General features: G+C 41.2%; 1 protein-coding gene and 1 long non-coding RNA gene across 2 annotated transcripts in view; both read left to right on the top strand.

Moving 5' to 3' along the window:
* The window catches only part of LOC145344358 (cadherin-related family member 3-like), a 65,400-nt gene extending 61,606 nt beyond the window's left edge, over positions 1–3,794 (top strand). The window contains exons 14-16 of the mRNA XM_080191485.1: positions 802–1,049; positions 2,520–2,695; positions 3,710–3,794. Of these exons, the coding sequence (XP_080047611.1) occupies positions 802–1,049; positions 2,520–2,695; positions 3,710–3,794 (509 nt within the window). The remainder of the gene's footprint in view (positions 1–801; positions 1,050–2,519; positions 2,696–3,709) is intronic.
* Positions 3,795–3,818: 24 nt separating this feature from the next.
* On the top strand, positions 3,819–15,756 carry LOC145344496 (uncharacterized). Its single transcript, XR_013886876.1, has 3 exons — positions 3,819–3,855; positions 7,498–7,546; positions 14,703–15,756. It is a non-coding gene; the product is annotated as an uncharacterized LOC145344496 (long non-coding RNA).
* Positions 15,757–16,056: the final 300 nt, after the last annotated feature.

Here is a 16,056-nt window from a genome sequence, read left to right as displayed (position 1 = left end):
GGTTACTGTGTGATATGTCATAACAGCAGATCAAACACAAGTAGCATTATCAATGTATTGTTTTCAGGTTGCACAAGTCTCTACATTCTAGTTCTTTGGTCTGGGCCAATGTCTGCTATTCATTTTCAAAAATGTTGAAATCAAGCACTCATGTGGCAGCACAGTGGTTAGCACTGCTGCCTCAAAGCACTCAGGACCTGGGTTCGATTCCCACTTGGGTCACTGTCTGTGCGGAGTCTGCACATTCACCCCATGTCTGCATGAGTTTCCCCCAGATGCTCTGGTTTCCTCCCACAGTCTGAAAAATGCACTGGTTAAGTGCATTGGCCATACTAAATTCTCCCTCAGTGTACCCAAACTGGCACCGGAGTGTGGCAACTAGGGGATTTTCACAGGAACTTCATTGCAGTGTTAATGTAAGTCTACTTGTGACACTGATAAATAAATAAACTTAAAACTTCATCTGTCTCTATTTCAAAAGCAGAATAAAGAGCACTGAATCCTATTCTCAACCACAGTAACATTATGTCCACTATATCAGAATGTTGATTCTCAAAAGCTTTGGGTTTTTAATTTATTCAGCTGCAGTTGAAGCTGCCTCTTGTTTTTACTGCTTTAATCTTTAACTGGTGTCAGAAATATTAATTATTTTCTGTAGTTGTTTTCAATCATTACCTAAGAGTACCATGTCACATATGTGCAACTTAATAAAGTATATGATAAGTTATCTTTAAAGCTAGAGGAGATTTTGTCAATTATTTGCCATTTAAATGACTTTAACCAGGTTACTTTCTGTGCCAGGTAATATCAACAACCATTTCAGACTGTCCCCTAATGCTGGAACTAATGTCACAAAGCTGATACTCGCACTTCCTTTTGACTATACACGTGGTGTTGACAAAGTCACAAATTATAACCTCCTTGTTCTAATAACTGATGATAACCAACTGGCTGGAAGTAAAAAGAGGAAAGTTATCCAGACAGGGAGAGTAAAGATCAACATCAGAATTATTATCCCTACACCCAGTACTCAAGAAACGACCACAACTGTAAGTACATCGGAGAGCTGAGCTACGTGGAAGTCAAATGAATGCTTTTAAAGATAAATATTTTCATTCAAAAATCTCAATTCCTTGAAATTGACCAAACAAGAAGGGACTGAGTTCAAGTTAATATAGTGACATGGGGCAGAATTTTTCTCTGGACTTCCCTTGGGGTAAAATAGGGTTAGAAGCTCAGGCTTGTGGGAAACATTCATTGTGATTTTCCACAAAGCGGTCAATTCATAGCCGGAATGTGGGCTTAGTGCCCAATCCTCTCAAAGCTGGAAAGCCTCCGATTGGTCACCTGGCTCGAAAGGAGTAGGAGCCATGATGGCAGTTAAATAAGGGAAAGGTGGCTCTCCAACTTACCTTGATTTTATTTTTTTTAAAGTTTTTTTCGGCTTGCAAGGGCACCACCGTAGTGGGGTGAGTGGGGGGTGAGTGTTTAACTCCTCCACAGGATGGCCTGTGGCTGTTCCTGCAGCAACTACACAGGAAAGGAAGGCCTCTTGGCTTGCCTGGCACAGACTCAGCCCTCCCCACAACCACGCACACACCAATCTGTCCTTCAGGCAGCTGAATATACCCCTATCGCATCTGGGAGCCTGAAAGCTGACTGCAAGGTACCCGTCTTCCTTCTTTAATTGACTATGTGTACCCTTCCACTTCCACCTTCATGCCTCCACACAAAATGCCCAGGGGTGGGATGGAGTCGAGAAGTTGGCCTTCAAGCTGGGTCGCTCTATTTTTAAGTACCCACTTGGCCCCATTGAGGTTAAAAATCAGACCCAGAGCCTCAGTTAAATTCAACATGCCCTTTGATTTTTCTATTCATTCATGGGGTGTGGGCATCACTAGCTAGGGCAACGTTTATTGCCCATCCCCAAATGCCCTTGAGAAGATGGTGGGAAGCTGCCTCCTTTACCTGCTGCAGACCATATGGTGTAGCTACACCCAAAGTGCTGTTAGGGAGGGAGTTCCAGGATTTTAATCCAGTGACAGTGAAGGAATGATGATATAGTTCCAAGTCAGCACTAATTTTGAGTACTGCGCTTTGTGTGTTGGCTTAATAACGTTTTGCTACAGACATGCATCTTACAAACTGAATTAAACTTGCACACACTTTAGAATATTGGTCAGAATTTTATGGCCTTGCCAAGGCTTATCTCCCCCGATGGATGTGGCAGGCTATTTAAATTGCATTTAGTTTGGTGGAAACGTAATATCCTGTCAGGTGGGAGGGGCCTTTGTGTTTTCACAAACAATTTTAGAATGTATATTTGTAATTCACCAACCAGGAATTAAAACAAAATACACAGCTACCTTATTGATTTGCGTGACCATTCTATTCACCATGGTTATAATCTCACGCTATATGTGAAGAGTGCAAGAACAATGGAGAGAATAAACAAACCATTCATTTCAAGTCATTGGTGGTTTCTGACTAACAGTTCTTTGCTTTCCTCTCTCCCACAGCCCAATATAACCTATATCAGGCTGTCACAAAACATTTATCAAACAGATGCTTGGTACATACCATTCATCATCACCTTGGGCTGTTTATTGTTGCTCGGAGTGCTGGGATACTTGGCATACCTCCTGACTGAATACATCCATTCCATACCAAAGTCAAAAGTTGAGAAAAAGCCAAAGTGAGTTATAATTATCACTCTGTTCATCAAGCCACTTCATTTCTTTCACACTGAGTGCCCATTACAAAGTATTTTGGTAATCTATTTCTGATTGACTCTTGAAAAGCCGCATATTTACTCTTCTATGAATTTAATTTCTTCTGGTAGTTTGTGAAATTATTTTGCATGTTGCTGTACTGCCATTGGTAGCTATTGAACAGGACCCTTTAATATAAAATTCCACACTCCATTAACTTATGTAAGGACAATATTTACATTAACCTATCACCATTAGCCAAGCTTTTATCCAGTTAGGTCAGCTCTGTTCTAGTTGGGCATGTTGAAGTCAACTCAGTCTAAAGTTAATAATGAAATCTAACACAAAATTCCATTTGCTGACAAAGGGTTTTGCTAAAAGTAAAATAGAAAACAAAATTTCAGACAAATGTGTTAACGAATTGTTTCTGGAATCAGGTTGTCTTCTCACTTTCCCAATCGGATTGCACCATGTTCAATCACAATTGAGATGATGGCTAGAAACATTGCTAATGTAGGAGATGGTCAACATGCTTAGCTAATGTTGAGGTTAAGACTTGTGGGACAGAGCAGAGGAAGCTTGATATGGTGTTTGGTTCCAGTTCTACTTGACCCAAAATGCATAATGCTGGATGTTCAAGGTGAAGTTTGGTAACTTTTAAATGATTAACGTAATTTACAAAAGAAACACAATGCACTCACACAACATATTTTACAACTTCATCAGAAAGTATGTTAGAAGTCACTGTTCTGTTACAGAGAACACAAGTAGAACACAATTTAGGTACAGTAAGGTACCACAACAGGAATGTAATAATATCTTCTGTTTTATTAAAGTAGGCCGAGGAATGGGTCATCTGTCATAATAAGTGTATGCAAATGGGATTGGACTAGATCTCACACCCAAACTAAATAGAATGGGCATCCTGACCTTTGATACTCTATTGATCAAATAAAGTGATAGAAGTTAATTCAAACAATTTTCCTTTTATGTTTCAGGATGAATGAACAAGGTGGGTGCTTTAACTTTCCTGCACCTTTCAATGTGAATTCAGCTATATTTTCTTTCAATGCAATACAGTAAGTGAAATTTTCCTTTGTTAAATATAGAACCCAAGTCAAAGAAGCAGCAGCACGTGATTTTGGTAAGTTTCCAACCACCAGCAGAGGATTGACTCTTTTCTTAAGTTTAATTTTTTTTGCATGTGGGGTTCATTTTTTCTAAATGGCTGTTTTACATTGCCTGGTGTACTCGTCTCCTCCAGAAATCTAGAAGCTTCAAATGATCATTTGATTTGATCGTGAGGACTGGTCCACTCAAGAGGACTGGCACTCTGTATATTTCGTTTGCAAAGTCCTTTTGCAAAAGAAACATGGTGATGTCCGACAGGACCATGAATTTACCTGTCCGTTCCAATTCTCTTCATGCACCTACTGGTGCACTAAGGCAGAATTCAGGAATCTACACGTACATGTCTGAAACCTGGAGAAATTCAAAGCCCCAGGTGCTATGCAGGTGGCTGTAATTCCAAATCCATCTCCAAAACTTCAGTGTCTCTGCCTGTACTTTTAGTTTGCAGTTGCGCAGACAAGTGTCAGTGAAAACAGTCAGAACAGCATATTGCATTATTTTATTTTATTAGTTTTATCCCATATCACAATTAAATCTTGAAGTGATTTCATAATTGATTTTCATAGATTTAGAGCTCATATTCTGTCCCCTCTCAACACAGCATTGCAGCCCTGTTTTGTTGTTAATGTACAGAATAGTGTTTGGGTGGAACATTTTACTTCCGCTAAAAGAAAACTTGCTTCTACAAGCTTATTAAAATTTATTCATGGGATGTAATCATCACTGACAAGACCAGTATTTATTGCCCATCCCTAACCGCCCTCAGAATGCTGGTTTTGAGCTGCAGTTTTAATGTAGGAAATACATGAGCTAGTTTGCACACAGCAAGTTTCCACAAACAATGATGACCAGATAATCTCTTTCAAGGTCATTGGTTCAATAAGAAATACTTGCCATGAAGGAACACTCAAATTAGGATCAGCCGAGTAGGCCATTCAGCCCCTCAATCCTGTCCTGGCATTCAATAAGATCATGGCCTCAGCTTCACATTCTGCCTACTCCTAATAGCCTTCAACTGCCTTGTTAGTCAAGTTGAAGGTTACTCCTGTCTAAAAAATATTCATTGACCCTGCCTCCCCTGCTCTCTTGGGAAGTGAGTTCCAAAGATTCATAACACTCTGACATAAAAAAATTCTTCTCATTTCCATTTTAAATGGGACTTCCCTAATTTTTAAATGCCTCCTCATTCTCATTTCTCCTACCAGGGGAAATATCCTTTCAGCATTCACCCTGTTAAGTCCCCTTAGGATCTTACATGTTTCAGCAAGATCACGTCTCAGTCTTCTACATTCTAATGAATACAGGTCACGTCTGTCCAACCTTTCCTCATAAGATAAACTTGATTCCATCACCCCATCATGCACCCAACACCAGTAATCCCAGCAATAGTTAATTCTGCTGTCATAAATGGTGTGGACGTTATTTGCAAGGACACCTAAACTTGAAACAATGACTCGTGGTTGTGCAGAGTTTTGTTTTTGAATGGTGTGAGGAGTCACGCGTAACTCCCCCATTGTGAACAGCCAGACCAGTCATCTGATAACAATTGCTAAAGACTATTTATTAAACTAAAGTAATTCACTTTGTGTGAATTATAAACACACACAACTGCACTATAACACTTGAAGACAATTATATATATGAACGACTAAAAACACCCACAGTTTACATAGAAATTGCCTCTTGTTCCAAAATATATATCTGTGATTACTGAACTCCTTAAGACTTTCCCATTCCCAAACAGTATCCCAATTGGATAGATCTATGAGGTAAATTCACCTCATAGTTACCACATAATAAATGTGGATAATCAAGTCTGGGAAATGTCTTTTTCTGGTCTTGTGAAGATACTTAAACTACCTTTGTGAAGGTTCCTGTGTTGCCTTGGCCCTAAGACTTCTTAGGTGTTAAAATAGACTCTTGGCTGTCAGATATTAAACAGGCCTGTCCGCTCTTAGATGTTACAATGCCTCTTGGCTCTGAGGTATAGGTCACTGAGACAGTGGGATGGCGGCGCAGGCTCGATGGGCCGAAGGGCCTGTTTCCCGTGCTGTGTTGTTCTTTGTTCTTTGTTCTTTGTATAAACTAACCTGTCTGCTTCTGCAGGTTCTGGAAATTATATAGTTCCTCTTTGACTCTCCCAAGTGTGCATTTGGGCTGTCTGCATCTCTGACATTTCATGGCTCTCAAAATTAGCATTAGCATACCTCCACTGATCTCTCAGTCATCTAGGTAAACTGTTTCCTGATGGTAGGATTATTTACACCTGACTCTGTTCGGGTGCCTGCTAATTTTGTTACTGGGAAAAATTGCATCCCATTCTCCCCCTTTGAACGCTGGCCATTGCTGTCACTCGACAGGATTTAACTTGTTGCTGGGAAGATTATAATTGTTCCTTGTTAAATTCTTGTTCCTGCTGTTACTAGGCAAATCCATGACCCCGCCCTCTTCAAATAATGTCCTGTGATTTTCTACGTCTCCGAAGAAGGCAGTCAGGGACTTGGTTTAACATCACATTTTCAAGGTGGCGTTGCTGACAGTGTAGCAATCCCTCAAACCTTGATTTTGTACTTGTCACTGAGATGGAATATAAACCCACAGCTTCTGACTCAGAGTTGACAGCACCATCAGCTGAGTCCAGCTGGACATTCTTTAAACAAAATACAACATTGCATAATACTGTTATTGTGAAACTTGTCTCCTTGTTTTAAGAGAATGCATTCTGAGGCAAGAATGCTCCAAACCGCAATTCCACAATGATCTGTAATCCCTGAATTCTAGCAGTGGAGCTGGGGAAATCTGAGCAAAAATCACTCCCATCTGTGTGCATATTTATTATTTCATTGCATGTTCTTTTTACATTTTAGACAACTTTAAGCACTGTTGCTGACAAATAAATGAGGGCAAAATGATTTGTCCCATCTACAGATTGGGATTTTCTACCCTTTTGGGGAGATTTGTCTGGCTAGACAAAAGCCCGTTGACTTTTGCGGGGAGGGGACTGGATGATCCCAGTGGTGGACGGTCTGGAAAATCCCACTCTATGTAAACTGAAAGATGTTCCAGAAATATGTAAACTGGGGTGGCATGGTGGCACAGTTGTTAGCACTGCTGCCTCACAGCGCCAGGTGCCCGTGTTCAATTTTGACCTCGGGTCACTGTCTGTGTGGAATTTGCACATTTTCCCTGTATCTGCATCCGTTCCCTCTGACTGCTCCGTTTTCCTCCCACAGTCCAAAGATGTGCAGGTTAGGTTCATTGGCCATGCTAAATTGACCCTAGTGTGAGAGGATAAGCAGAGTGAACATGTGGGGTTATGGGAATAGGGCCTGGATAGGATTGTGGTCAATACAGACTCGATGGGCCGAATGGCCTCCTTCTGCACTGTAGGGATTCTATGGATTCTATGATAATAGGAATATTGACGTCAACTTTATATCTGGCCCTGATGTTGCATGGTATAAAGTAGAAATCCTTCTCCCAGGCCGATCCTATTGAGGGTATAACTTCCTGTATTTCAAATATCAAGGTGTCAATAGAAATGTACATTTTCATAACCATTCTCCTTCCAGCCCAATTGAAGTGGTCAATCGGGCACAAGATCAAGCTTAAGAGAACAACACAAAATGTGAGCCTATTGTTTTATGCATTTCAGGAAACGATCACACGCAATACGATATTTGATGGAGAAGCTGTGGATCCAGGTAAATTAACATTCTTCATATGTACATAGACATGACGGTTTTGACACGAAACACATCAGCTGGTTTCTACCTCACTCTTCCTTCCTGTGGCCCACCTTCATTTTTCTGATTGCCTCTGCAGTCTCACATTGCTAATTACTTCTCATCACTGTTTCTGCCTTCATTTCAGTTAAGCGGTCTTGCTCTCAAAGAACTGATCTCTCTAATCAGGTTTTCTTTTTCTTCTCTAGTGACAAGTCTTTTCTCCCTGCCAACATGGAAACAATGCTAAAAGTGAAAATAAATCAACATTTGATTTAGACTGCACTCCTTCCGTACACACAGGCGTTTTTTTCCAATGAAATGGCCGAACCATTGCCACCTTGACCTAACCCACAACCTTCAATGATGTAGTGAAAATGTGGTTCGCTCCATTTAGTTGCAGGGCTTGAAATGGAAAATCTTGGAAAAATTCAGGCAGCCTGGCTGCATCTGTGGGAAGAGAAGTCAGGTTAATGGGCTGAATTTTAATCATTGAGGCCAGTAGTAGAAGTTGGTAAACCTCCTGGCTCAGCACGCCCACCTTGGAAGAAAGTGCCTGCAAGGGCAGGATTTTTGTTCTGGTGGTCGGGTGCAGGTAGGCATTCTTAACTGGAGTTGGGCCCACTATTTCTGGAAACAGCTCAAAGGCAGCCGCAGAGACTGCCGAGTTTGGATGTGGGCTGTTTAAAAGGCCCCGCTCAGTGTTTTGGGATTCCAGTACAAACAATAGAATGGAAAACAGCCCTTTAGTCCCCATCACCCCACTCCAACACATTCTACATGCCAACTCATTCCCCTAATGGCCATTCATATCCTCCATATCAATCCATGCCTCTTCAATGCCCCATTACGCAGCTTATACTTTGTATCGAATCAATAAACATTATAGCAATAATCTCATGTGTGAAAAGGCATTAAAACAAAGTCAGTCATTTTTAACTTTCTTACAAAGAACACCTTCAACCACAGCCCATATCAATCAGTGAGCCAGCCTTTTACAGTATGAGCAGCAGAAACTGTAAACAATTGATACCTCTTCATCTTGAATAAATCAACATTGGACAATTGAGAAATAGATCTAAGAGAAACAAATCAATCAAGCAATATATTCTCTTGGGCACAGCTGTTTCAACAGACTAATGGATATCTGGGCTTTCAATCAAGCCTCATTATGTACTTTTGGCTGAGAGCCCAGACAATGATAAACCTGTTGAAACACTTGTTCAAGGGAAAACATTTCTTGATTGGCAGCTCTGGCTCCAATATATATTGTTCAATATTTATTCGCATGAAATAAAGAGTATCAAGCGGCCAGTTTCTATTGCTGATACTTTAAAGGACTGGTGGTTGACTTTCGTACAGGGTTGGAGAAAAAAATAGTATTTTTTGTAGGTAAGTGATAGAACTAATTATTGTCGTTTCAAAGCTTTCTCACACATGCCATTGATTCTGTACCAAGTGAATATAGGGTAAATTGACAGTGATGTGCCATAGTTTGACATGCTGAGTATGACTGATCTTTGGGAGTGGGCAGCAGGACAAAGGTTGGTATGAAGAGCATGGGTAAGACCTTTTGAGGTTAACTTTCAAAAGGTTCCCTCATCCAGGCTATGGTTCACAACACCTCTATGAGGTAGGGAATCATAACTACCATAAAAGTTCAATGTTTCACTGTCTCTGAATGGAGCCAGCATTGCAGTGGGTCAAAGAAAGAAAGATGAGCATGAGAAAAATGTGGTGAATTAAAATTGCAAGCAAACAAAAAATTGAGGCCATGCTTGTGAATTGAGCAGAGGTGATTTGCAAAGTGACCACCCGGTCTATGTTTGGTTTTCCCAATGTAGCAGTGACATCGTGAATAGCAATATGCAATATTAAATTGAAAGAAGTGCAAGTAAACCACTATTTCCTCTGGAGGGGTCTTTTATGCCTCAGATAGTATGGAGAGAGGATGTAAAAGGGCAGTGTTTGCATAGGAAGGTGCTGTGAAATGGGGGCAAAGTGTTGGGCTGATAGAGGAGTGGAACAATGTGTCATGGAGGGAGCAACGCCATGAACTCTGTACTCCGTTTGATTCTCTTTTTTGCCAAGTGCCGGTCTGTATCTTGTTTCCATGTTTTGCTTACAGACCGAACTGTCCTTTGTTCTTACTCTCCATCAGATGTCCCCAAACTGGGGTCTTTGGACTCCTAGGAGTCCATGAAGATCACCAGGCATCCATGAAACTGATGTCCACCACATGACTAGGTGACACACACTCACCCCTCTCTCTTACACACACCGCCCTCTCACACACTCATACCACTCTCTCACACACTCACACGTACCCCTCTGTCTCACACACTCATACTTACCCCTCTCTCACACACTCATACTCATCCCTCTCTCTCACACACTCACACTCACCCCTCTCTCTCACACACTCATATTCTCACTGATATTCTCCCTCTCTCTCACACACTCATATTCACCCCTCTCTCTCACACACTCATATTCTCACTGATTCCATGACAAAAAAAGAGGGGTTGATGTTATGAGAGTGCTTGGTGTTCCTCAATGCCTGGGGTGGGTGGATAGGTGGAGGCGGAGGGGGGCAGTAGGGGTTCCGCATTTTGAAAAGCTTGGGAAAGACTGCCATGGACTAATGCTTTATTTCTTTAGTACAACCATTACCATGTCCTTTGCCTTTTATCCCATGACATTTTTGTCTCTCCCGCTGTCTAACCTACTGCTGACTTTCCCTTTTTGTCCTGCGTGCCCCTTCCTCCTTTGTCAGCAGCATAAATGTCATCATGTTTCAATCTCTCTTCAATTCTGAAGAAAAGTCCGATTGGAGTGAAAATTTTATATCTATTTCTCTCTGCACAGGTGCTGTCAAATCTGCTGAGTTTTACCGGTGCTGCTTTTATTTCCAACATCTGCCCTATTTTGCTTTCGTTTTGGTTGTGGGACTGTTTGTTTGGCATTGAAAGGTGGCATTAACTTCCTTCTTTTCAGGTAACTAAAGGTAACCTGAAAAATGAGATTTCTCTTCTGAAAATTTGACTTAAAAAGATGAAAAAAATAATAAAATTGAACAATCTTTTATAAAGAATGAAATAATTTCATACTTGTGGGCCATGGAGGAGGATTTTCAGACTTGGTAAAATTAATGTCATCCAAACTCAGCTGCCCATGTCAGCAAGGCCCACTCTCCTGTCAACCATGTTCGCTGAGTTAAACTTTAATGTTTATTTATTAGTGTCACAAATAGGCTTACATTAACACAGCAATGAAGTTCTTGTGAAAATCTCCTAGTTACCACACTCCAGCGCCTGTTTGGATATACTGAGGGAGAATTTAGCATAGTCACTGCACCTAATCATGTTACATCGACTCCCAGTCATGCAATATCTTGGGTGGGATTTTTCCTAAAAAAATTCTAAGTACCAAATTCACATAAAAACTGAAATAAATCTTGCTGGATTTTTCAATGGGATTTTCAAAATGAATCTCCCACACTCTGTGCACTGTAGAGTGCACGAGAGTGAATCTCATTGAAAATCAGCGGGTGGACCTTATTGCTGCTTGGAGAGGTAGGCAGCATAGCACACTGTGCATGTGCTGATCTGTTATCACCGAGATCAGTCCATGCACAGTAATCCCACACTGCCAGCCTCCCGATTGCTGGCCAGTCCTGCATGGTCCCCATCTCTGGCTGTGTGAACCCTCCCATTTGCTGGCTGGAGCAGTGCAGCAGGCTGGGAGAATCACCCCACTCATCTTTGTTTTCCAATCCCTCCATAGCCTTGCCCCTCCCTATCTCTTGAATCTCCCCCAACCTCATAACCCTCCACTAATTCTGGTTTGTTGTGCACTCACAGTTTTAACTGCTCCACCATATGTCTTCTGTAGGCCCCAAGCTGTGGAATTCTCTCCCGATTCTCCACACTTCACTTTCCTTCCTTAAAGACAATCCTTAAAATTTACTATTTGACCCAGATTTTGGTCATCTTCCCTCGTGTCTCTTTTTGTGGCTTGGTGTCAAGCTTTGTTTTGCAACCTTCTGGTGAATTACCTTGGGATGTTTTAATGTATTAAAGATGCTGGATCGGATTCTCTGACCTCGCCAGCAGCTGGGATTCGCCAGTCCCGCTGCAGTGAATGGAGATTTGGCTGAGCGCCAAATTCTCCATTCTCGCTGGCAGTGTGACGTGAACAGCCGGAGAATTTGTTTTTCGCTTGATGTTTGACTGGGCATGGTGGTACTCTATGAAGGTTTCCAATGATGTGCTGAGAGGTGAGCAATCGCCTGCAGCTTTAATTGTTGCTTCAGGTTATGGGGAAGGGTGGGTTGCGAGTTTTCACAATTAGAAAGGGAGCTGGCGAATCTCACAAATTTAATGAATTTGATGCCCAGTTAAAAGGAGCAATAATTTCTGTCTTCAACACTTTTGGGTGCAATTCAAGCCTGAGATTAATAGATTTCTACATGTTGAAGACATCCAGGAGATAATGCAGGAAAATGGTGTTGAAGCACAAGATAAGCCCTGATCTCATTGAATGATGAAGCCAGCTCAAAAAGTTGCATGGCCAGCTCTTGCTTCTATTTCTTGTTATTTGATTTTTTATTTTATTCTGTCTTTTTCTCGACAGAAGAAGGTATATCCGGGGCGCGTGTGGTCCTTAATTATACTGGCTGGTTTTCCGAGGCAGCGGGAGGTATCAATGGGTGGGAGGCTGCTTTGAGAGATGGACTGGGCTTTGTTCACAACCCTTTGTTGTTTCTTGCGGACTTGAGCAGAGCAGGAGTCATACTAAGCTGTGATACAACTAGAAAGGATGCTTTCCAGAAAGACCATGTTATGGTCTTATGATCGTCATATTTAATATTTCTCCTAGCCATGCTGCTTATTTCAGGTTTAACTATGTTGAAATTACATTACCATTCGAAAATATAACATTTAAAATTGATTCTCTTACTGTTTGGGCAGGATTAATATCCAGAAAAAAATACAAACTCCAGGCTCACTTCACCAGGTGTTTGTCTTTGAAGTTACTTTGTGACAGCTGGACACCTACTGTACACATTTTGTGTGCCTGAATTAACAATCAGCTCAAGGGAGATTTCTGGAACAAGTCCCACATCAACTGGTTGACTGTTGGCTGCACTCTACTATTTAAGATAGGGAGAGAGAAAACAGGGAACTACAGACCCTGTTAGCCTTTCATGGGTAGTCGGGAAAATGTGAGAATCTGTTATGTATGATGGACAATAACTTCCTTGGAGCAGCAATTAGTGTCTGATTGCCACTCTGTATCCACTTACTGGTTCCCAATTCCCTCTGTGCCCATCTTACCCAACCTTCTGACTCAGGCTGGGTGAGACCCAGACAGCGCAGCTGTCTCCAAAGCCCAGAATTGAAGTTTAAGAGAGTTGGAGTGAAGGAGGACACTCCCCCATATTTTTTTAACACACCAGCTGCCGTAAAGCAGGTTAGTTTAAAGGTCTGATTGAAATTGGCAGGCCAGGGGGGAGGTAAATATCGAAGGTAATGGGATAGGATTTAGGGGTCAGATGTTAGGTGGGTTGGGTTGGACATGGGGGGTGCAGTTTCAAGCAGGAGAAGCTGGGGGAAACTGAACATCAGAGTAGGGCCAGGGGTAGAATACTGGGGAGGGAGAGGTGTAATATTGTGAGTTGGAGGTGGTCCTTGGGGTGGGGGTTAGACATTAGGAGGGGCATGGCGGGGGGGGCTGTTGGACATTGGTGGGTGGGTCAGGTTGGGAGGTGGGGGGGTGATTCAGGTCAGTGGGGGGTGTCAGGTCAGTGAGATGATATGCTGGCATGAATTAAGGATTGGGTACAGGCACAAAACACTGGCAAGCTGTGACTAATGGGGGTACCACAGTGATCGGTAGTCGGACCCTAGCTGTTCACACCAGGATTTTACACCTTACGCTGGCGAGATCGTGAAATCTTGCCCAAGGCCAATGGAGATTTCCATTCTTCTAGGCAGTAAAATTCCAGCCTGTATGTCAATTATTTGGATGCCGGGGGCCAAATGCGATATTTCCAAGTTTGTGGATAACACAAAGCTGTGTGTTTCGTGAGAAGATGCAAAATGGCTTCAATAGGATTTGGGCAGATTTAGTGAATGGGCAAGATAGAATATAATGTGGCAAACTGTGAGGTAATCCAATTCTGCAGAGTATTTCTTCAATGATAAAAGTTTAGAAAATGTAGATATTGAAAGGTTTTGATTCAATAAACCATTGGTTCAATAAACCATGTATATGCAGCATCTGATTAGGAAGCTCATGGTGTGTTAGCCTTTATCACAAGTACAAGGGTAGCATAGACTTACTTCAGTTGTGTAGAACCTGAAGTACTGTGTGCAGTTTTAGTCCCCTTTCCTGAGAAAAGATATGATTGCTCTTGTTCTGAGAATGTCAGGACTGTCCTATAAAGAGAGATTGGTTAAACTGGACTCATACTCTCTGGAGTTTTGAAGAATGAGAGGTGATCACATTGAAACCTACAAAATATTTAAAGAGCTGGACAGCATCAAAGCAGGTAAGATGTTTCCCCTGGCTGGGGAGTCTAGAATCAGTGGGCACAATTTCAAAATATGGGAAAAGCCACTTAGGGCTGAGATGAGGAGAAATTTCTTCACACGGAGGGTTGTGAATCTTTGGAATTGTCTATCTCTGAGGGCTATAGAAGCTCAGTCATTGATAATGCTTACTCTAGAGATTGTCAGATTTCTAAATGTTAATAATGTAGAGGGATATGGGGATATTGTGGGGGAAAAAGGCAGTGAAGTAGATGATCAGCTGTGAATGGTGGAGCAGGTTCGATGTGCTGAATGGCCTTCTCCTGTTTCTGTTACACTGAATGGGCCTTGCAGGTCACTTCACCACATAAAGTCTCATTAAGACAACCCATCACCGGCAACTGGAAATAAATTTCAGCCACAGTCACATCGAGAATATTTAAAATAAAATTGATGTAATATTTATTTTCAAAATCAGGTGTAAGTTTAAGGAATTATTTGGCTTTAATGCACAGCCCACAAGAACAAATATATTCTCTCAGTAATGTTTGTGCACGAAAGGAAACATGCTCATGTTGAATGATGACTTAATGTTTCAGTCACAGGCAATGTGTATCAATATGACACAAACTCTGGAGCCAGACGTTGGAAAGATATTAAGTTGCCCATGGAAGATTATAGGAATTTTCAAGCTACAGCGCATAATTTTAAATCCAATATCAACAAAACCAGCAAGACAAATTTTACACAGGACAACAACATGAAGGATGTGCAAGCAGACCAAAATGCACTGCAGAAGACAGACAACGAACAACCTGCTCCAAAACCTGTTCCAAAGCTTGGAAAGCAGAACAAAGTTGCACCACTGCTACCAGAAGCTCCTCAAATTTTAAATTCTTCCACAAATGCCTAAAGCCAGAGTAAAGTGAATAGTGGATAATAAATTTGAATTGTTGTGCTGCTGAGCACTTTTTGATGCAACTTTAAATGAGATTGGATTGTATCGAAAAGGTTACAGAGGAAAATAACAAAATAACCCGAGTGTATCTCATCAGACATTGCCCGTGGTTTTAGCAAGCTTGATTTTAATTTTGCAGAAACAGAGTTAGAAATAAGTTAGACGTTAGAAATTGAAAGGACATTCAAACCAGGGAGCAAATATCTGACCAGGCAAACTTCACAGTGAATTATCTTAAGTTGAAGTGTACAGTAACAGGTATTAGCAACCAACAAGTTGTATTAATACAGCATGTTTATCATCACAAAAGTACTTTCACTGATTATCTACATCTTTTAGCCATATATTATCTTTGCATTCAATGGTTAGCAGATGAAAATCTCAATGTCACATCAATAGCTCAACAGCTTCCATATGCATGAACCTGTGTCACCTGCATTATGTAGTGATTCTCATTATTGTATTAATTCCATATCTTTTCACAACCAATAAATTGACATGCTACTCATTTATTTTGTGCTTGTTAAGGTTAGTCATGTACCTACCTGTTTGTGAATTTTAATTTCCCTACCCATTAGAAAGTTGGCACAGTGAGTGCAGGCATAAACAGATGAGAGATAATACAAATTCTACCTTTTCTCAATCTCCACTGTAGTTGCAGTTGCTTTTTTTAAAATAAAAAGATCTTGAACGATTTTTCATTTCAGACTTAACTTTCAAATGGTTGCTGCAGTCTCATTTTCTCTATCAATTTAATGTTAAACATTATTGGATTACCATGTCTACTGTAGTTTGACACATACACTACTACTCATCCCTTCAAATGTTGGCTTAGGTTTTGAGGCAGAGCCTACATTTTATGAATGAAAGAAAACACGAGAGGTCTATCTGGAGTGGGGACAATACAAGGACTGGTAGGTGAACAATGTTGCCATTCATTTCACAACAACAACAGACAAACGATAAGGGATGTTAGCTTCTGTTCTGAAGTGCAA

This window comes from Carcharhinus amblyrhynchos, chromosome 6, assembly GCF_965287045.1.
Source record: "Carcharhinus amblyrhynchos chromosome 6, sCarAmb.v2.hapA, whole genome shotgun sequence".
Lineage (NCBI taxonomy): Eukaryota > Metazoa > Chordata > Chondrichthyes > Carcharhiniformes > Carcharhinidae > Carcharhinus > Carcharhinus amblyrhynchos.
The sequence above is the reverse complement of the archived record's forward strand: the minus strand, read 5'-3'. Positions and strand labels throughout refer to the sequence as shown.